The 23,270-nt window shown below is 38.3% G+C and overlaps 1 protein-coding gene across 1 annotated transcript in view; it reads right to left on the minus strand.

The window, feature by feature from the left end:
- The window catches only part of MTMR7 (myotubularin related protein 7), a 37,903-nt gene extending 15,796 nt beyond the window's left edge, over positions 1 to 22,107 (minus strand). Inside the window, exons 1-7 of the mRNA XM_087724467.1 lie at positions 21,914 to 22,107; positions 12,019 to 12,141; positions 10,024 to 10,186; positions 7,187 to 7,344; positions 5,164 to 5,292; positions 4,551 to 4,685; positions 1,400 to 1,532 (exon numbers count right to left, since the gene is read on the minus strand). Of these exons, the coding sequence (XP_087580593.1) occupies positions 1,400 to 1,532; positions 4,551 to 4,685; positions 5,164 to 5,292; positions 7,187 to 7,344; positions 10,024 to 10,186; positions 12,019 to 12,141; positions 21,914 to 21,937 (865 nt within the window). The 5' untranslated portion in view covers positions 21,938 to 22,107. The remainder of the gene's footprint in view (positions 1 to 1,399; positions 1,533 to 4,550; positions 4,686 to 5,163; positions 5,293 to 7,186; positions 7,345 to 10,023; positions 10,187 to 12,018; positions 12,142 to 21,913) is intronic.
- Between the last annotated feature and the right edge of the window lie 1,163 nt (positions 22,108 to 23,270).

Here is a 23,270-nt window from a genome sequence, read left to right on the forward strand (position 1 = left end):
AATAAGTTAGCAGAAACTGACCATCATAGCAATTATTAGAATGGTATGTAAATATTCTGCATTAAGGTATACATAGTTTTAAAATTATGGAAGAGTTGCTTCCAGATGCAAGACCAGAACTGCTTAAATGCAGTTATGTCTTTCTTCAGGATTCCAAGCATATATGAAAACAGATGCAGACTCATTAGAGAGTTGCATTAAAGTCACATCTGCTTTAATAAGTTAGATCACCACACCTGGTTCAATGAATCAGATCTTTAAAACAGCTACTAATTTTTCAAGTTAATGAGAAACATTTCTTCTGAAGTGTTTTTTTTCAGTGAGACCGGTCTATCAAGGCAACCTTGTCTACCCAAATATGGGACAGAGCATACTGCTTCCACTTAAACATTTCATCTTTTCCCTGGTATAACCAACAAAGCAAGGACAGCCCATGGCTTAGAGGTTAATATATCTACCTAATATGCAAGTAGTCCAGATTCGAATCCCAGAAGGGTATAGCTAGCTGATGAGAGCTAATAGCTTGAAATAGATCTATTCTAGCCTTCCTTTATTTCTGTCGGTAAAATATAAATTTAACACAAAAATTTCTTCTGAAGCATTTTCAAAACATACAGAGCCGATTATATAGAAGTTTCTCTAATGTCACAAGAGGAAGGATTCATAAGATAAATGGAAGAAATGCCCTATTAAGTTGCTAAACTCTCCAACTCAACAATACCAGACTGCAAGGCTGAAAAATAACTACAGACAAAGCTCTAATAGTCACTGAAACAGAGGGTCAATTTAAGGCAACATTTTCACTTTTGAAAATTTGTTTCATATGAATGGGCTTAAATGCTAAAACTGCAATGCTCTTTGCTGTATTAATGAAGCAAAATCCCTCTTATCAATTTTGGTACTAATAACAGGGGTGGGCTGATAAAGGTTCACCCGGGTTCGGGAGAACCCATAGCTACCCTTATGTCTGGTTTGGAGAACCTTCAAATCTCACTCCTGGCTGGCCCCGCCACTGCCACCCCTTAACGCCTCTCCCAGGAGTCTCCATACGGTCTGTTTTGGATGCAAGGCAAGTGCAGGGCCTGCGCAGAGCCTTGGGGAGAAAGAAAAGCGTGCCTCCCAGAAGCCCTCCGGAGCCAGGGGGAGATAGTTTTCACCCTCCCAGAGGCTCGAGGAAAGCCTCAGGAGCCTGGGGAAGGCAAAAATACAGACACACACACACCGTAGTGCAGGAGGCCGACTAGGCCATGCCCCCCATGTCACGCCCCCAGTAACCGAACAGAGAACCCGTTGCTGAAATTTTTGAAGCCCACCCATGCTAATATACATTCCTCAGATCCTTAGGAAAACACAGATGAATCTCAAGCTGTCCCCAGGATCTACAAAGATAAGATGTTACCTTCAAGCATTTTTTGGAGACTGCTTCGCATAACATGGATGTTCTCAATACCTATGAATTGAAACTTGATGTTGGAATAATTGTCTTCATTTTCATACCCTTTTCCAACTGCTCGGTTTGCCATTGCATTGAGCTGCAAAGGTCAAGAAAAAAAGAATACCCTTCAGACCTCTGACATAATTTATTTCCTTTATAATAAAGAAGAAATAAAACATTACCATTTGCCAAAAGAAAGGAAGGGAAGAAAGAGCCCTCCACAATATAGGATTGTGAGTTTTATTAGTGAAAATGCTGCATACTTAATTGTTTTAAAAGCCATGAAATAAAAATAAGATCTGCTGTCATCTTTGCCTTTGACTACTTTGGAGCTTTTACATTCAACAGTGACTTCAATTGTACAATTCATCCAGAAGATGGCAACCTCACATCAGGGCCACAGAATAAAGAACTGACATGATCTGTTCTCAGATGCCAAATTGTTGTTGACCTTAGCTGACTTGGTAGAATAATCATTGAGTTAACAATGAGTGCTTTTTAAAGGAGGAAGAATAGGAAATACTCTTATGCTCTAGACACAGAACTCACTTTACCTGTGTGCGTCCGTGTGTGTGTGTGCGTCCGTGTGTGTGTACATGTGCGTGTGCGTGTGTGTGTGTGTATACCTTCGAGTCAGTATCGAGACTAGTCCCTACAGTTTTTTGGCAACAATTCAGAAGTGGTTTCAGAAGCAGCAAATTGTCTGCTTCCACCAGTTGAGAGAAAGTGACTGGGCCAAAGTCACGCAGCTTTGTATTTAAGGCAGGACCTGGGCACAAGATCTCCCAGTTCCTAGCCTATGGCTTTAACCACTACACCAGATTGTCTCTCTCATCTTAGCTACTGAAAATATAATCAAATATATGTTGAAGCATAAAGACCCTTTTGGATGCTGTTGCGCTCAACAAAAAGGCAAAGCTCAACAAGTTGTTGTATGGCCTGTGGTACAAGTCTGCTGGATTGAATAGGCATTTCCTAGAATCTAGCAAATCCTGTCAACACTCTGGAAAGTTTCCTTGGCAAGCCACACTGTGCTTGCACAAAGGCTATCTGCCCAATAGGGAATGTTGACCATATTACAAGTAGGCCTTGGGACATATGCTCTAATCTTGTAAAGCTGGAGAGCCCTCTACTGCTTGTCACAAAATACAAATAAAGTTATATTTATTATTTATGACTGCAAAAGGAAAATATCCTAAAATAAAAGTTATTCCACAATGGAGGCGGCAGCCTTGGGGGGAAGCAGATGCTCCTTTTTTGGAGGAATTTAGATAGATACAGGGTAGCCATCTGTTAGGCATGACAGGGTAATTGATTTTGGCATTAGAAAGAGGACTATGACCTCCAAGATGCTTCCAAATTTTACATTATGTGTTTCTGTATTTATAGTGAGGGTATTATAGCAATTGTCTGCACAGTTTTGATTTGATTTTGATTTGATTTTATTGAGATTTGTAGGCCGCCCTTTTCCCTGAGGGGACTCAGGGCGGCTCACACAAAATCGGGGAAGGGGAGATACAGACAATAACAAAGACACATATAATAAAAACAGTAACCAACATGCATTCATCATTCGGGAGGGGCAACTATCTTCATCCCCAGGCCTGACGGGCTAGCCAGTTCTTCAAGGCTGCGCGGAAGGCCTGGACGGTGGTGAGGGTACGAATCTCCACGGGGAGTTCGTTCCAAAGGGTCGGGGCGACTACTGAGAAGGCCCTCCTCCTTGTAGTTGCCAGCCGACACTGGCTGGCCGATGGAATACGGAGGAGGCCCAATCTGTGTGATCTTATTGGTCGCAGGGAGGTAATTGGCAGAAGGCGGTCTCTCAAGTATCCAGATCCAGACAGTGTCCCATACTTAAATCAGAATCTTTGTTAACTGTTCTGCAATTTCAAGAAATGGTGCTTATTTAAGCTACGGTTAATAGTGGAATTCTGCAAATTTCTACTCTTCATTAGCAGAGGAGATCTGTTGTCTGCTAGCAGTTATAGTTTCAAACCAACCTACTTTAAAGGGTAGTTGTTATTTGGATAAAATGAAAAATGAAACAAAACTAAGCTCAGCCTTGAAGTTCAGTCTCACATGTTTTTCAAATAGTTGATAAAGAACTATTCTCTCAGTAGTGGAATTCAAAAAATTTTATTATGGTTCTGTGGGCGTGACTTGGTGGGTGTGGCATGTCTTGGTAGGCGTGGCATGGCTTGGTGGGCATGGCAGAGGAAGGATACTGTAAATTCTCCATTCCCACCCCACCCCAGGTGAAGGTTACTGCAAAATCCCCATTTCCTCCTGCTCAGCTGGAACTTGGGAGGCAGAAAATAGATGGGGACGGGGCCAGTCAGAGGTGGTATTTACCGGTTCTCAAAATTACTCAGAATTTCCACTAGCGGTTCTCCAGAACTGGTTAGAACCTGCTGAATACCACCTCTGCCTTCTCTCCATCTTTTCAAGTGAGTAATCAGTAACTTCAACTCTTTCCGTTCAAGCCCCTCCCCATTCAGTAATACATTTGCTTACTGAGAAAACTAATGTTAGGATTGTAAACACAATTTCCATTTCATTTCTTTCTTTTTTTGCTTTCTTTTTATTTTTATAGTTTTATTTATGGTTTTTTCTTTAACTTCCATAAATGCTTGGTGAACAGTGCATTGTCTGGGTCAATATATTTTAAAAACAGTACTACTACTACTAATATTATTTAAATATACATAATTATAGTCTTTCAACTTCTAGCATTTGTGTATACATGGTAATTATGTGTTCTATTATATATCAGTATACATAATATTATTTTCCCAGTTTTCACTTTCTACCTCTTTTTTCTAACTCTTAATAAGATAGCCCATATACGTCCCGCTGTGACGCCAGCCGGTCAATCTCACACAATTTCCATTTCTATGCAATCCTCCAGACCAAAGCATATGTTGCTAGTGACCTAATAAAATATTTCTATTTGCTGAGATTTACAAACAGAGCTTCCCTTCAGTGCAATTAAAAACAGTTTGATTCACTTTAATGAGCAACTTTTTTTTCTTTTTGGCAATTCTAGAACTTCTGAGACATTTCAGCCAACACTCGGCATTAAAAAAAAATCAAAGAATTTGAAGCCTCTTACTTTGGGGCGTGTATCAACAACATAGATAAAATCACTTCCGGGATTTGCCTTTCGGATCAACTGTAGCATTTGTTCATCTTCCAGGCATCGAGCGCTGAAACCTGCTAGAGGTTGACTACTGCGACATATGGAAGCCTAGGAGACAACAAGAGAGAGTTAAGAGAAACCATATGCTTTATTGTGAACATATTTAGTACACTCAAGCTTGATTATAACACTCTGGTTGGGGTTAGTTCCCTTTGTTAACTTTTATGACTTATTTATCACAAGCTGCCATTTTGAATTTTCCAGATGATATGATGCCAATCAAATGTGTTTCCTGAATCACATAGAAAAGATTAAAATAAGATTAATGTAATTAAAATCTGATCAATTAATCAATGTAAAAATCTCTGATGATTTGGCCAGCAAATTTATGCATTTTTCTTATCTATAATAGGACTATAGTAATCTTCATCTTTAAAAAGAAGTTAATCCAGATAAGGTATGTCCCATGCTTCGACTGGGAGATATTTTTGTAAGCTTGCTTGACACAAATTCCTTCAAAATTATTTCAATACTCAAAATCAGGATGCATTGAATAAATTATTTAAATTTTTTATTTCATGCTTACATTATTCTGCTTGTGGTAGTAGGAAAGTGCCGGAAAACGCCTCCTACTACGAAATTTAGAGCTTCCCACAATGATATGAGCAGTGGCTGATTTGGGTACGTAGATGTCAGTAGGATATGAATCACAGACCTGTCCCAGAATAGAACCAAGCAAAATTGAAGATTTTTAATGGTTTGTTCAAGCAGTCTATACTGTATACACATTGTTGTCATGTGATGTATCATGATTTTTTTCCCCTTCACTAAACCAAGGGTGGGCATGGCCTGCATGTGACACATCCGGGCTGTGAGTTTTGACACCCCTACTGTATAGCAATGTTCTCATCCCTGGCCATTTTAAGATGTGTAGACTTCAGTTCCCAGAATTCTCCAGCCAGCTTGACTGTCTGGACAATTCTAGTAGCTGATAAAGTTGAGAAATACTGTTGTATATATTTATTTTTTCAAACACTCTGCAATGAATTATTACAAACTTCTTCACAAATTATTATTTTATATACTTGCAGTAAACAAGAAGAATGAATGACAATTCTGAGAAAATGTTAAAAAGCGCAAACTTTCTTACACTCCTATATATTACCATAATCAATATTCAAATAATCTAAACAGTATGACACACCTTTTATAACTGGAGGCCTATTGGGAAATTCTGACAGGTTTTTGTCTATCTGAAGTTTACCAACAGAAAAACTGCAAAAGGTTATTTCGGGTTTTTTTGCAAAAATGAACAGATTACAGGATTTTTTTCTCTGCAACACCTCTGAGCAATATTGTGCTTAAAGATGAGACATAATATCATGAAACATGATATTAATTAACACTATATTCCTCAAAAGGAGTTCAGATGTTGGATATAATTTTTGGAATCTACAGTCCAACACGAGATAAAACCACTAGATAAAACCACCAATCACATAAGGGAGTAAAGAGAAAGAATAAATAAAAAAAAGAAAAACATAATGAAGTAGAGAGTAGTGGAAAGGATGGAAATCCCAGTTACCAAGTAGGAGATATAAGAAACATACTCAAGACCCATAAAAGGACTCAAATGCCTGTACACTAATGCTCAAAGTTTAGGGAACAAACATGGTGAACTTGAAGTATTAGTACTTGAACCAAGATGTGATATAGTTGCCATTGCTGATAGGATAAAACTCACAACTGGAATGTACTGATAGAAGGATACAAACTATTCAAAAAAACCAGACCTAATAAAAGAGGAGGTGGAGTTGCATTATATATAAAAAGTCACTACATCTCTACAGAAATATACAAAACCAAGGATGAAAACTTCCTAGCATCCATATCGGTCAATATAAAAAGAAAAACAATGACATCGCTATAGGCATATACTACAGGCCAACCAACCAAGCAGAAGAAATAGATGAACTCTTTGCTAATCAATTAACAAATGTATGTAGAAAAAATGCCAGAGTAGTAATGGGAGACTTTAACTACACTGATATCAATTGGGAGACCTACTCTGCATAAGTGAGAGATCAAAGCGCACGCTCAGCGAACTGGTTGTTAAACTGGTAGGATCACACCCCGGACTGTACTAGAAGAATTCCAAGGTCCCTTCCAGCTCTATTATGATACTTCTAGAAGATACCAAGTTGGGAACTCTATCAATCCAGGAATACATAAAATACTACAAATGTCTTCCTTTACATTTCTTTCCAGAAGTTTATTTAACAGTTACCAATTATACATGATTCATGAGCTGGGAAATTGTATTTATGAATGCAAGGCAGTTTCTGAAGCTAACTTCAGAAGCTGATTGTGTTTAAAATCACAATTTCTCAGGTAGGATGGCCAATTTTATAAATCTGAAATAAACAAAGAAGTAAATATTATACAGAAGTCTACAAAGGTACACATCTTAATATTTAATGGTTCAAATATTTCATAATGAGCCACTGAGTTATTTGGAAGGTGATGGAAACAGAAGTCTTCCACACACTAGTATTTTGAATCATAATATTTTGACCTCAGATCATTTGTTTTCATGAGCAGCAACTCACACGATAATCTCTATTGACGTCACTAATCTGCCAGTAATTATTTGGAATTCCCATACGATTGTATTCTTCCATTAAGTTTGTCAGATTCCAGCCTTGCTCTCGTTCTTCTTTGTTTAATTTCGGATTGAAAGAAAAACAGTACAGTTCTTCGTATTTCACTAAAAACAAGAAAACAAGACAACTGTTATTTCTTCACTAGAATTACTGTTGTTACTATTAATGCAAAATGGCAAACACAAACATTTATTTGCTTGATTTATTTGCTTAATTGTTCCAACTGTTCATTTTTTGAAATCCGGGCGATAAAACCAACTTCTTTAGAAAGTTATCATTGCAGAAATGCCAAACAAGAATTACAGAGTGGATTTCAGGTCAACATTTTCTTTGTCTAGACACTTTTAAGATAACATTTGGGAGACAGCCAATACAGTATTGTCCTTGAGATTATTTGATAATTTAATTTATACCAGTTAGACAAAGCAGATGAACAAAACAGAAACATTATTTTCCTGTCTGTGTTTTTTAAATTTTTCTATATTAGATGGGATTTGATTCACGCTTACATTATCTAGTGTAATCAATGCTGAAAACAGCCATTTTAATGTAATTGAAATTAATTTTCGCATTCTGACATAACAGGGATTGAACCTTTAGACAATTAGAAATACTTGGAGGCAATGAAAGGGCAAGTGATGGCACAGAAATGGATGCCATATTGATTACAGCCCACAAATATATCATCCATGTAAAATCACCCAGGAAATTATAGGAGACACAGTTTCTAAAATGAAAGGACATTTCCATAAAACATTCTGAAAATTGAGCTGCACCCAAAATATTTTTGGAGATAAGCGTGCCAGGACTTTGATTTTAAAATACCAAGCTGAGACGGCTTTGCACAGACTGAAGATAATTCTATGCTGTCATTGGAACTGATAGCAATTACCGTATTTATCGGCGTATAACACGCACCGGCGTATAACACGCATCCCCCATTTTAACACAAAAATTTGAGTAAAAATTTTTTTCATTAAAAATAAATGACTTGGAAGCTCGGAAGTTAATGTTGGATTAAAATTTATAACATTAGAACATGAATTATAACATTAACTCCTCTTAAAAGGCAAATATGAAATGAAAAAACACCTCTTTGAGCAAAAAGTTATTTCCATTTTCTTCCTTATATAATATTTTCTGTTTCAACATAAAGTGCCTTCCTTCCTTCCCTCCCTCCCATCCCTTTCTTTATGTTTTCTTCATGCTTTCTTTTCTTTTTCCTCTGCTCTTTTTAAATCCCCCCCCTTCTTCTCCTCCTCTACATTTAGGTTGGATTAGTTTGTACAACGGTCATCAAACTTCTGAAGTAAAAATAAATAAATAAATCATATTTAAGAAGAAGAAGAAAAAGGAAGACGTTTTTAGTTAAGTCAAACGTTTTAATAAAAGTTTCATCTTTTAAGATTTGTCCAACACATCCAATTGTAACCTTAACAGTAAAGAATATCACCCCAGCTGCTAAAGGTTCAACCAGTCTGAGAACCATTGAAAAGACAACAGTGCAAAATCCAAAAGACACAACTTCCTCACCGCCATTGCTTTGGTACCAAATCTTTGAGGAAGGGGCTCCAGAAAGAAGGAGGAGGAGGAGGAGGAGGAGGAGGAGGAGGAGGAGGAGGAGGAGGAGGAGGAGGAGGGAACCAAAGAGAGGCTTTTACCGAGTCTGCGCCCCACAGCCAGGACCGTCCTTGCGCCTCCAGCCGCATTTCTTCCCCGCAAAGCCCTTCGGGCAACCCGAGAGTTCCGCTTGACGCCAGAAGGGCTTTGCAGGAAGAAACGCCGCGTTTCTTCCTGCAAAGCCCTTCGGGCAACCCGAGAGTTCCGCTTGACGCCAGAAGGGCTTTGCAGGAAGAAACGCCGCGTTTCTTCCTGCAAAGCCCTTCGGGCAACCCGAGAGTTCCGCTTGACGCCAGAAGGGCTTTGCAGGAAGAAACGCGGCTGGAGGCGCCAGGACGGTCCTGGCTGTGGGGCGCAGACTCGGTAAAAGCTCTCTTTGGTTCCCTCCTCCTCCCCCTCCTTCCAGTTTGTGTGACGCTGCCGCCAGGCTGAGATCGGCGTATAACACGCAGGCAGGGTTTAAGCTTCCAATTTTAGTTTTAAAACTGCGTGTTATACGCCGATAAATACGGTACTTGCCTATGTCAAATAACTGTCTTTGGTTATTACTAATTTGGTCAACACTTTCTGGCTATTCACATATGTTGATTAGTTTTGCTTTCCATTGCATATGTTATAGTAATAGTATCTGTTGGGTTAATGAAAAAAAAATACTAAATTTTGTAAGCAAACACTTGGTCTTCTAGTTTATAAAACATTCTTGTCCCATGTCAGAGATTAATAAAATGACAAAGAAAAAATAAAATTCCAAGCATAAAAGATTGATAAATCTGGATGCAATTAGCTAAAAAATAAATGGAGATTCTGAGTTGTTTGGTACCAGAGCAGAAAAGAATAGCCTTAAAGGAAAAGACTAAGAAAACAACCAGAGAATTAGCAAAAGGAATAAGAAGAACATGAGCAAGAGTAGTTAAAGAAAATACAACTGAATATAATAACCAACCATATCAAATACAGAAAACAGATTTATAAATTGCCTTTTCATGACTATACGTTCAGTTCAATGGGACCTTTTGTTGAAATAGAATCCAAACAACTCCGCCTCCTAAGAGTGTGATTTATAAACAAAACAGAGAAGTCACCCATGCCTACAAGGTAGTAATTTTACTCAGGCCAACTGCCAGCACAGACACATGGGTACCTCCTGAACTTCCATGGTGTACCTGGGCGTGCCAGACGTATCAGAGAAATGTAAACATCATGGCAGTCTCTTTCCTGAGACATGATGAACTGAATGTTCTGGAAGTTCTTACAACGAATCAGCATTGGGCAACCAGAAGCTGATGTAGCAAGTTTCTCAATTGAAGAGATCTGGCTGTGAAGAATCTGATAAAGAAAAATAAGTCAATCTAAAGAGAAGCTAAATATATTCCATTTTATAAATCAATACAATCAAAATTGTATGATTTGCCTTAAACAACATAATGCTCAGTGTAGCAAATTGAACATAGTTTCAGCACTATACAAGATCACAAAGAGCAAGAGAAACTGAATCTTAAATCAGTAAGGGGAGCAGAAGATCACTTAGTAGAGTGGAGCATCACTTAGATACATCTGCTGGAAGGAGTGCATACAAACCCAGTTCTCATAGAGTGAAGAAACTATCATTAACTTGTTAACTGAGATCCAAACATAAGCATTTGGTGTATTTTATAGTTAAGCTTGCTGGAGAATTCTGGGAGTTGAAGTCCACAGGTCTTAAAGTTGCCAAGTTTGGGAACCCCTAGATTAGAGCAATTATTTCAAAACTGATATATACAGGGAATCTAAATGTAAGGAGCATTCAAAAGGTGGGGATAATCAATGGGAAGAAAAAAAGAGATATGTCTCCCTTCCATAACCAAGAGTTCCAGTATTCTGTTCTTACTGGCTAACAGTTTTGGGAATGGTATTCTCAACGATGGACATCAGTTGATGAATACTGTCCCAGGCCTAGTGAAATTACTGGAATTTACCTCACAGCTCTAATTTCCAGCTCATCTTCTTCGCTTTATTTTCTGCCTGAGCAGAACTTGCTATGAATCTTTGTGAGGAAAGTGAGAGAATGCCATTTGTTTTGTGAAGCAAAATATTTTGAGCTGGCCCTGCCCTTGAAGAACTTACCGTATTTTTTGGAGTATAAGACGCACCTTTTTCTCTCAAAAAAGAGGGTGAAAATCTGGGTCTGTCTTATACACTGAATACAGCATTTTTTGCCTCCTGAAACCCCGCCCCTTCACTGAAATGGTTGTGCATAGCCTTTAGGAGACCTCCAGAGTGCTCCTGGGGACTGGGGAGGGCAGAAATGAGCAAAAAACAGACCGTTTTTGCTCAATTTCCCCCCCCCCAGCCCCTGGGAGCACACTATAAGCTTTCTAAAGGCTATGCATGCCCTTTTTTGACAAAAACAGGCCCATTTTCATGAAAAACGGGCCATTTTGGGGAGGTCTACAGAGTGCAAAACCTTTTTTAAAAAATTTGCCTCTTCAAAATCTTGCTGTGTCTTATATTCCGGTGTGTCTTATACTCCAAAAAATACAGTAAGTAATGAGGTTTCTTTTTGGAATCTCAAGGGCAGGCAGGTTTTCTATTCAATGAGATGCAAGGACTCCTTGGATAGGAGGTTTATTCTTTCCAGGTGAAGATACTATTCTTCTGACTATGATAGTTCATTACCTGTTGTTATAGAAATAAAAAAAAATATTTTTCCCTCCAGATATTTTTGAATTCTAATTGCATTCTGGACAATGCTCAAGACTGATAGCATCAGTAATTCTGCCGATTAAGAACTGTTGGTTACTGTGTTTCGAAGACTTAAGAATTACTAAAGTTCTTTCATACCTACTTGCTCTTTCAATGATTTAAACTCTTTTGATTATTTAGAACATGTTCAAGCAGAAATTAGACCTCTGAATACCATGAGCTACTACTATATGGGTGCTGGCACTGACTGGTGGCGTAAATGGCCTCTCCACCCTGTGAGTCAAGGATCCAGAGGATCCTTGAGGGCTAGGAATTTTTATGACTACAGATAGAAGTGAACAGTCCCCAAATATCCACAAAGTGTTTTAATAGACCTAATTGCCTTTGTGTTTGTAGAACATTTTATGGTTCTAAATGTACGTCACAGCCTGTGTAGGTCACTGAATGTATCAAGATATACTAGTAACTTGTCATACCCATGTTTCCTTACGATTGACTGGCTCATTTTCTACAAAGATGACATGAGTGGCTGTTAGATACAGAGTCCCTAATGCAGTTCTTTTGGAAGACATTCCATCAATGAAGCGCACATTTTCCACCTACAAACAGAGAAAGGCACAAAATCACCAACACAAAACTTCTTAGAAAGAGTTTTAGGGCCATATTTTTTTCTTTTAAAATGTGTTATATTGTGTAACACTTTGATATTGTGCTAAAAGATGCAACACTATTTTACCAATGTTATCCCTCTTCAGTGTTTACATTTCAAAGTGATGAGTTGCTATCTGATTATGTAAAAGCTATTATTCTAATTCAGCAAATGCTGTGAATCAATCTGACAATAATAAATACTGCTCATGACACTGCTCACAGGCATTTCTTTTTAAAATAAATATACTATGTGAATCCAATAAATCTATTACTAGCAAAACTTCCTATCTTATCTGAGACATCTGAAGATTGGAGTTAGACAAAAGAGGAGAAAAACCCAGAATATATGTAGAACACTTAGAAATATATTGCATTCAAATCAGTGTTGGGTTCCTACCAGTTCGGACTGGTTCAGCTGAACCAGTAGTGGTTTGGCGACCTGGGTCACTGGAACCAGCAGCGACCCAGGCCTGCCATGCCCCTGAACTGGTTCTCCAGGCGGCACCACAGGCAGCACCATCTTTTTTTTGCTTCTGCGCATACGTAAAACTATTTTTATTGTATTGTGCATGTGCGCGCAGCGCACCCATGAGAGAACTGGCAGTATGACTGACAAAACCCACCCCTGATTCAAATCCATTGTTATAAAAAACAATAGACAATTGAGAAGTGAAAATTTACTCATCTCTTGCCCACGATGACAGTTGAATTATCAAGTTTAAACATTTTTTTCTATGGTTAAAGGTACTAATGATGGCAACCTTTATTACTTTAATCAGAATTAGCATTTCCATGTGATCTGGGACATGGCTCAACCAAATTCTCATGATCTATATTTAAATTCATGGCTACTTTCCATTATGTCCTCTGAGAATTTAGTTTGGTAAGAGAAATTTAAGACTAAAATTCCAGAACTTAAAACATTAGTTGAAAAAAAATGAATTATTAATCACTAATTTCTTGGCTGGATCTTACATGACTGTATCTTGGCTAGTTTTTAAATGACCTATGTCAAAAGCTGGTCACATCAGCCAAAAGCCAAACCACTTTCATGGCACATTCTTCTAGAAAACAGATCCACTGGGAACTATTTTTGTGCATCTCACATTTTTCCCAGTGGATAAGTGAACTTTGTTATATTAAATCTAAATTTAGGCAGTTTATAGCCAGATCAAAGTACTTAAGCCCATAAAAAAAACTTCAGTGAAAAGATGGTTAGTTTGTAGAAGATGCAGTATTTCTGAGAATGGAAGGTAGCCCATAGCAATTGATACAAACTCCTTTCTGTGAAATAAATATAGGATGCAAGGAAAACGCTATATAGAGATGCCAAACCCCTGAATGTTTCCCTTTCCTCATTCTGATAAATGTATGCATGAGTTGAACTTCTGTGCATACATGAATATGTGTATATATGATTGCAGTTGAAACTGGTAAAGCAGTCTGGAAAATACCCATTACGTAAAGATCTGCTTCTCAATCCCATCAAGGAAATGGCCAACTCTGTGTGTCTGTACACACCTATACATACAAACAACTTCCTTGCACTGCAGTAGGCCATATCACCACAAGGCTTCATTCCTATCTGCAGTAAAGATTCCTGTCTAGATATGTCTGCAAATCTTCTGCCAAGATAAGCCTAGTGCTGAATAAGAAGTGTTATAATTTACTGTGAGGCCAGGTGCAAAATCTGGCAATATACCTGCTAGAAGCCACATTCTTCCACCCTTCCGAAAGGAAGAACTGGGCCAAAAAGAAATCAAAGTTTACATAAAATGTACACTATCATTATTAAATGTCATTGTTGATAAAACAAGGTATCCCATTTTTGACATTGATCCCCTATCTGTAAGTACCATATAAACAAGTCCCCTTGTTCATGGAGAATACACAAGTATAGACAAGAATGCATATACCCTGCCTCTCTTTCCAAAAGAAGGAAAAAGTGACAGAGACGGGGAAGGGATCCCTGCACTGGGAAGGGAAACAGAAGCCAAGAGAAAGCAGAGAACAAAACTGGATGGCAATGAAGTGAGAAAAGAAAATTGGACAGAAAAGAAAGAAAAGGGGAAAAGAAACCATATTTAGGTGCTGTTTAATACACTGTAAATTAAATTCATCAGACAAGCATGCAACTCAAGTAATAAATCTGTGTTCTTCCTCATTAAAAAATACTTTAACAATTAATTACAGTAATCTGATTAAACCTGCCAGGGAACAAGCCACTTACAATCTCACTATTTTTCCATTTCGGTGCTTTGTCTATTCCAGGGGTCTCTTTTGATGGGATGGCACTTTCCTATCATGATAACATCAATGTGATGAAATGTCATGATGCAATTGCAGAGTTTATGCCCACATTATGTTTGATCCAGATAATTAAGGTCCTTCATATGTAGGTAGGTAGGTATGTCCTTTTACTAGGACTGTTTTAAGCTTGTTCTCTCCCACTCAAAATATCAAAGTCTCCAAGCATCTGGACAGAACTTTGACAGCATCATTTGTCTGATTTAAACTAGTGAGGTAAAAACTGGGTAACATCAGCATATTGATGGTACCTCAGGGCTTTAAATACTGTCTCCTAAAACATGGAAGATGTTTAAGAAACAAATGATGATCTCGTTCAAATCCAGTCAAAAATTGTAGGCTCAGGGACCTACAGCAGAGCTTCGATAAAAAGAAATAAGACTTAGAAACATTTCATATAAGACCAAAAAAAAATGCTATCTGGGAACTCAAATTTGTTATAATTTATTTAAAAACAAAAACTCTGATCTTATACTACATTTGAACAATATAGATGTATTCAAAGAAAACCTGATTTTGTCTGATTATTTGTTAGTAGCAGATATAAAAGAACATAGAAATGAATGTCCAGTCCTGTGGGCTGATCTCCACGTAAATTATTTGGAATTGAAATATTTATTTCAAAACCATGTCTGTCCACTAGGATCTTTTTTCCCTTATAACCAGAGGTGGTATTCAGCCAGTTCGGACCCGAACCAGTAATGGAAATTGCGGGTGGGCCTGCCCACCTGCCCCAGCTCTATGCCATCCTATTTAGGCACATTTTGAGGCTGGGTGCATGTATGGAAGGCATATGTGAGAGCAAAGCATATGTGAGAGCAAAGCATATGCACGGAAAGCCAGGCGCATGTGCAGAAGGGGTGCATGTGCCTGTGAAGCAAGCAGGCATGCACAGAGTGAACTGGTGGTAACAAAATGTGAAACCACCTGTATGTATTTATGATGATGTCCCAGAATCATGTGATTATCTTTTGTGAACTTCTGACAAGCAGTCAATGTGTAAGTTTAATTCACTTAATAACTTATTAAGCTAACTGCAGAGATTCACTTAACAACTGTGGCAAGAAAAGTGTAAGATGAGGCAAAACTCACATCCTAACTGTCTTACTTAGCAAAAGAAATTTTGGATTCATTTGTGGTCATAAGTCAAGGACTGCTATAACTATCATACAGAAAAGAGATATGAATATATTTTTACTAGATGTACAAAAGAGTTTTATTATGATTTTGAAGAAGGCTCTTTATGAAGAGATTAAGAATTAATAGTATAAGGAAGGAATGCAACATAGGCTTATTCAACCAAGGTTAAGACATAAATTATAGGTAGTCCTCAACTTACAACAGTTAATTTAGTGACCGTTCAAAAATACAGTTGAAAAAGGTGATTTATGTCCAATTTCCACATTTACAACCACTGTAGCATCCCACGGTCATGTGATCAAAATTCCGATACTTGGCAACTGACTCATATTTATTAGAGTTGCAAAGTCCTGGGGTCATACAATCATCTTTTTATGACCTTCTGATAAGCAAAGTCAACGGGAAAGCAGGATTCATTTAAGAACTTGTTACTAACTTAACAACTGAGTGATTCATGCAATAACTGTTGCAAGAAAGGTTGTAAAATGGGGGGAAATCGCTTAACAACTGTCTTGCTTAACAACAATCATTTTGGGCTCAATTGTCACAAATTGAAAACTACCTGTGGTTACATCTGACAACTCTTATTGGCCTTTTGCTGATAAGGAATGAGTAATAAGTATTTTCCATTTTTATTTTAGCTAAGAGATATGGGATGAAAAGAATATATGTTGTACAGTAGCTTGAGAGATGGCAGTAAATTTACATCGTGACCCGTCAAAACCACGGTCCACTAAAGCGCGCCCGATCAAAGCGCGTACGTGACATCATCAGCAGCGTGACAAATAAAATTAAAAATAAATTAAATTAAAATTAAAATAAAATTAAAGCAAGCCGATTCACATAAAGGTAAGGGTTAGGTTTAGGTTTAGGGTTAGGGTTAGGTTAAGGGTTAGGGTTAGGTTTAGGGTTACGTTAAGCATTAGGGTTAGGTTTAGGGTTAGGTTTAGGGTTAGGTTAAGGGTTAGCGTTAGGTTTAGGGTTAGGTTTAGGGTTAGGTTTAGGGTTAGGTTAAGGGTTAGGCTTAGGGTTAGATTTGGGGGGGTTAGGGTAAGGTTTTCGCGTTAATTTTAAATTTACCGCTCACAGCGTGCCGTTTCCGTCGCGCTGTGATGACGTCACGTACGCGCTTTCATCGAGCGCGCTTTAGTCTACCGCGGATTTGTGGTGGAACCATTTACATAACTTTGTGTATTTGTTGGAATGAAGGGAGAAGTCCCTTTTTTCTTTTTCACACTATTTTTGTCTTTTCTTTTTCATTTTTGTAGTTTGCTTAGTTTCTACTCTTTTCTATTGTAATTTCTAACACAATTTAAAAAAATAAGAATGTCCAATCATCAATTCATTTTCAGCTTATTACAATGTACAATTAAGATGAAAAAAATTACAAGAATTTAAACTTAATACTGCTGCATTTATATGGCTTGAGGTTTTCAGTTTGTAACAGCTGTTTTACTTTATTGTTAGTAGTTTCGCTAGTGTCTCTCACTGCTCTCTTATCAAGAGCTGGGTCCTTAAAACTTTGTGTGCAAATCTTCAAGTGAACGAAGCCTCACAGCCAGCTAAAGCAGAATTCAAGAGGAATATTCATCCAACCACTTTCCCTAGATATAAATAAAGTCCCCTTCAAACATAATAAATTGGTAAGTTCATGGATATGTTTATGTAAGGTTATTGGGATTGTTTTTGTTTTTGTTAAACAACAATACAGAAGTGGTTTGCCAATGCTTTCTTTTGTCTCTTATAAAACAATTTTCTCCACTCTATCAGCTATACAAAGTGGCATTTTGTAAGCCCAGGGCATATGAGGGGAATCAGATAGAAGGCACCTATCATGGTGCTGGTCAGAATGTACAGACAAAAATTAGCCAAAAAATATTGATGCTTCTCTGTTTACTTTCCCTTTGGAGTATGCTTCTCTGTTTACTTTCTCTTTGGAGTAAACTATGAGCAGTCAGAGGCTGCCAAAACGTTTGACTTCCTATGATTTTTCTCTACAAAGGAAAGAAGCATCATTTTATGCCCACTTTCATTCTCCAAAATTGTCCCTGAAAAATGATCTTCAGAAACATTAAGACTACAGGTGAAACTTGAAAAATTAGAATATCATGCAAAACTTCATTTATTTCAGTAATGCAACTTAAAAGGTGAAACTAATATATGGGATAGACTCATTACATGCAAAGCAAGATAGTTTAAGCCATGAGTTGTCATAATTGTGATGGTTATGGCTTACAGCTCATAAAAACCCCAAATCCACAATCTCAGAAAATTAGAATATTACATGCAATCAATAAAACAAGGATTGTACATAGAACAATATCAGACCTCTGAAAAGTATAAGCATGCATATGTACTCAGTACTTGGTTTGGGCCCCTTTTGCAGCAATTACTGCCTCAATGCGGCATGGCATGGAAGCTATCAGCCTGTGGCACTGATGAGGTGTTATGGAAGACCAGGATGCTTCAATAGCGGCCTTCAGCTCTTCTGCATTGTTCGTTCTCATGTCTCTCATCTTTCTTGGCAATGCCCCATAGATTCTCTATGGGGTTCAAGTCAGGTGAGTTTTCTGGCCAATCAAGCACAATAATCCCACAGTCATTGAACCAGGTTTTGGTGTTTTTGACAGTATGGGCAAGTGCCAAGTCCTGCTGGAAAATGAAGTCAGCATCCCCATAAAGCTCGTCTGGGGAAGGAAGCATGAAGTGCTCCAAAATCTCCTGGTAGACGGCTGCGTTGACCCTGGACTTAATGAAGCACAGTTGACCAACACCAGCAGATGACATGGCTCCCCAAATCAACACAGACTGTGGAAACTTCACACTGGACTTCAAGCATCTTGCAGTGTGTGCCTCTCCATTCTTCCTCCATACTCTTGGTCCTTGGTTTCCAAATGAGATGCAAAAGTTGCTCTCATCAGAAAAGAGGACTTTGGATCACTGAGCAACAGACCAGGTCTGTTTTTCTTTAGCCCAGGTAAGACACTTCTGACATTGTTTGTTGTTCAGGATGGCTTAACAAGAGGAATACAACATTTGAAGGTCCAGGATCCATCTGTGTGCGGTGGCTCTTGATGCACTGACTCCAGCCTCAGTCCACTCCTTGTGAAAGTCCCCAACACTTTTCAATGGCCTTTTCCTGACCAGGCTGCGGTCATCCCTGCTGCTTGTGCACCTTTTTCTTCCACACTTTTCCATTCCACATAACTTTCTATTAATGTGTTTTGATACAGCACTTTGGGAACATCCAACTTCTTTTGCAATTACCTTTTGAGGCTTTCCCTCCTTATGGAGGGTGTCAATGATGGTTTTATGCACAACTGTCAGGTCAGCAGTCTTTCTCATGATTGTGATTCCTACTGAACCAGACTGAGAGACCATTTAAAGGCTCAGGAACCCTTTGCAGGTATTATGACTTAATTAGCTGATTAGAGTGGGACACTTTGAACCTAAAATATTGCACCTTTTCACAATATTCTAATTTTCTGAGATTGTGGATTTTGGGTTTTCATGAGCTGTAAGCCATAATCATCACAATTATGACAAATCATGGCTTGAACTATCTTGCTTTGCATGTAATGAGTCTATCTCATATATTAGTTTCACCTTTTAAGTTGCATTACTGAAATAAATGAACTTTTGCATGATATTCTAATTTTTCGAGTTTCACTTGTATGAACTTCCCATTACAGTTTTCCCACAAATATTTTTAAAAAGCAACTTGGTCAATTCTAAATGCTCTAAAATCATATTTCATGAAGTGGGTCAGATTGGTTGACCTAAAGGCTTAAATTGATAAAGGGATTCCAATTTTCTTCACCACTATAGATTTAAATATTTATGGTGCTCTATATACTTTTTCCAAAGTCTTCCAATTGTGGTACTTTTTAAATATTCAGGATTCCATTTAAAATCTAAATTATTCCCAGAATCTAGAAATAACTAAGATGAGGAAGATATGTACTGATCTAAATATCTAGTAAGGAATAGGAAGGGTTAGAGAAAAAACTTGGAACTGAATGAACTTAACCACACTGGGTGGAATATTAAATAAACAGATACAACAAATAAACTCTTAATGATATTATTACTACACTCTACAATACACTAGAGAGACATTTAGACTCCTTTGTAGAAATCATGTTAAATAGCTGTGTCAGTGGCAGCATTCTCTACCTGTTGGGTCCAAACAAAGTATTTTCAAAACAGGCTGATCAGGAATGTCCAAACGGCATGGAACAGCCATTTTGGGTGGCTTTCTCCAGAACAAAATATGTAGGTCCACGCATAGACACAAAACATAAATATGCCAGCCCTAAGTGATAAGGAATGTGCAGAACAGAATAAAAGGCAACACTATTGGTGGCAATGAGTGCTGATGGCAACTAAGGAGAAGAAAAGGAATGTCAACAGATAGAAAGGAGGTGGGTAGAGACAAGAGGGCGGGAGAGATAGCTACATTATGCCATGCCAGATTTCATAGTGACTGAGGTGCTAGGAAGATCGACCAAGTCAGGACCTGCCCTCAAAAGTTCAGCTGAACCTCAGAGCCACAGTATTCTTCAGTTTGAAACATATTATAGCCCGCATCTCAGGCACAGCCATAGGGCAGATATTGTACACAATTGTTATTTATTCCTCAAGTTTGCTGTCATTTAAAGTTAAGCTACCATGGGGTTTATCATACTGGGGCTACGAGAATGAATGAGTGAGTTAATTTCCTGTGTCACTTTGCTGTTATTTAGTGCTGAGTCTTTAAAATTATGTGTCACAAAATCTCTGCAGGAACTTGATGAAGTTCCATGAAAGACTAAGGACAACAAAAATCATTCAAATACAGCCAATTTTCTATCACTATAGCTTCTCCTTTTCATCATTGGTTCTATATTTCGTTTAAAAAAAGTTTTGTAGCTAAAAGAAAAGAAGGCCATGATCTACAGATCATTTGCATTTTTGCAGTCCAAGTATGAGCCCCACTGCTAGTGGTTGATTACATCTATCAATAGTTGTTTTAGTATTTTGCTGTTGTTCCAAGGGCTTTTACCTTCTAAGCAGGGCAAACTATAGCAAAAATGATAGTAGTCAATGGAAGATGGATGCTTTGCTTTTAAAATCTTGTACTTTCAGTTCATTTATTCACTTAAAACCTTGACATACCCACCCATCTTAAAAAGAACCCTTTTATTTGATTACAACCAGTAAAACAATATAAAACACTAGGTCTCAGAAAGATCCTAAGTACAGTAAGTGTTCCTAAATTAGTGTCCAATTTTAAGAAATGCTTGATTTTTATTAAGCCAAAATATTTTCTATGCTACTTCCTGGGGTGGGGGGAGGGGGGATTGTCTTCTATTTGTTACTGAATTTATTCAAACATATTATTCAATATATTTATTGAAACATAAATATAGAAAAAAATCAGTTTAAAAGTATGCCTTTTTGGTAAAAGCTACAAAGAGATTTAAAATGTCAAGATTATTCCTTTAAATGCAAAACCACTATATTCGTCTATGTTCAAATCATATTTCATATGTGGAAGCCAGAGGCCTAGTGTCGTAACCCCAAAGACAAGAAACCATTATTCAAACCTATGCTCTACTAGGACTTATCATATGCAATCTGTTGTAAAACAAGATTTTAAAATCCTAGACTTTTAAACACTTTATCGATACACAGCCCAATTTAATCAAATGTCACGAAAATAAATTCGTATCGCTCATTAGATTCAGGGATACTCTTCTAGGGATCCATTTTTATTCCATTGACCTCGAATCAGGTCCCACTTTGGAATCTCATAATAATGTAATCCCATTTTCATCTATCATTTCTCCCTGGAAAGCAGGGGAGAAGGGGGGGTGTCTATCTGAATTTAAATAAGAGTGAGATCAAAGGAGGGAAAATCATTTCCCGGCTTGCATGCTGATGCTGCATTATTATAGGCAAGGGATGAGTAAGCGCAATTCTGTTTCCAACTGTGTGAAGAATATGATCTGATTGGAATGCACCTCCGAGTTAAAAGGCCCTTCTCCTGAGCAGCAGTCTCACCTGAGATGGGAGGAAAATGGATTCTTTAAACATGCAACTTTCCACCATTCTTCGTTTCATTGGTGAAGATTAATTCACCCCCATCCTGGGATCCCAAGCGCAGGGGGAGGGGTAATTGATCCCGTTTCCCTCCCCGCACCGTCCAGATCCTGACGCCCCAGACCCCAGAGCTTTTTCAAGACGAGCCTCTATATCCCTTCCGCTCCGTCTTTCCGGCACCGTACTAACCTTGGGCATTCGGATGTACTCCATGGCGACCAGATCTCGGTGCGTGGGATCCTCGCGCACCTTATACAACCAGGCGAGAGCGATGCACCATAAAATACCGGTGTACCAGAAGGCAAAGGCAAAGAGGGGCAGAGGCGGGAGTAAAATGTAATCAGGTACAGAATCGGGTAAAATGTAAATAGGAGTTGGAAAATCTTCAGCTCTCAGATTGGATTGGGGGGGGGGGGTTTGATGTGATGCTCACAGGTCAGGGCCGGGCTCCGCCTTCTGCAGCGGCTGCCATGCTGCTCTTTTCAGGTTCGGGCATCAGTCGGAGTCGCCGGCCGCCCGGTTCGACATACCTCCAGGCCCTAAAGACTGACGTGTTTCAGCGCAAATGCTGCGCAGGAGCTACTTTTTATGTCAGCATCATTTGTCATCTTGGTTCCCGAGTTGCTCATTCCTTACTGTCGCAGACGGACGGATTTAATATTCCTTTTTCTGTCTTTCCTTTCTGGAGAAATGCAACCAGAATTTTACCTGCTTGAACTTTACTTGGCCTGCATTTCAGGCTAGCATTTTGGGAGAAGCCAGACTTTTAGGGGGGTGATTCAGCAAGTGGAATGAATGAGGAAAATAGGCCTAATTAATAAGGCATCATTAGGTAAACCAAACTGCATGCCAAAGTAGCCAACTTTGTGTTTTTATAGTTCCAAAGAAAACAAAATATGTCTTCTAAAAATAGAAGAAGCAGAATATTATAAAAGCAAGCTAACATAATAGACAAAATATACAATTGTGTGTGGCATAATATACAAAATATAATAATACAAGTACAATTTATTGATCAGTGTTGACTCCTAGGGACCACATAGATACGATTTTCTCTACGATGATGTCTTTAGCCTGGTCTCCGAGTGGGGGACCCATCACCACCATAACTGACTCCATCCACCTTGCTGCTGGTTGTCCTCTTCTCTTTTTTTCCACCTTTCCCGGCATTACAACCTTCTCCGAAAAAACACCCTTCACATAATGTATCTGAAACATGTACAAAAGAAATATATATTTTAAAAAAAAACAAATAGAACACTAGCAATGCAACAATAGATTTGTGTCTATAAGAATTGCTACAAGACCATTTTTTAATAATAGGTTGAAATTTGATACATGGAATCATTGTCCAGGCTAAGCATCCACAGAGTCTACCAGACTTTACTGTCAAAAAAAAGTAAAGATAGTGGCTGCATGACTGAAGCTCCACTCCTTTTTATATGAGCCACAATGCATGTAAAAAGAATCAGGATTTTATATATTTGGCCATCATCTGGATTTTTTCTTTTATCCCATTGCCTATGCCAGGGGTCCCCAAACTTGG

Source organism: Thamnophis sirtalis, unplaced genomic scaffold (genome assembly GCF_051295495.1).
Source record: "Thamnophis sirtalis isolate CommonGarterSnake01/CBP01778 unplaced genomic scaffold, rThaSir2_p1.2 scaffold_10, whole genome shotgun sequence".
In the NCBI taxonomy this organism is placed as follows: Eukaryota; Metazoa; Chordata; class Lepidosauria; order Squamata; family Natricidae; genus Thamnophis; species Thamnophis sirtalis.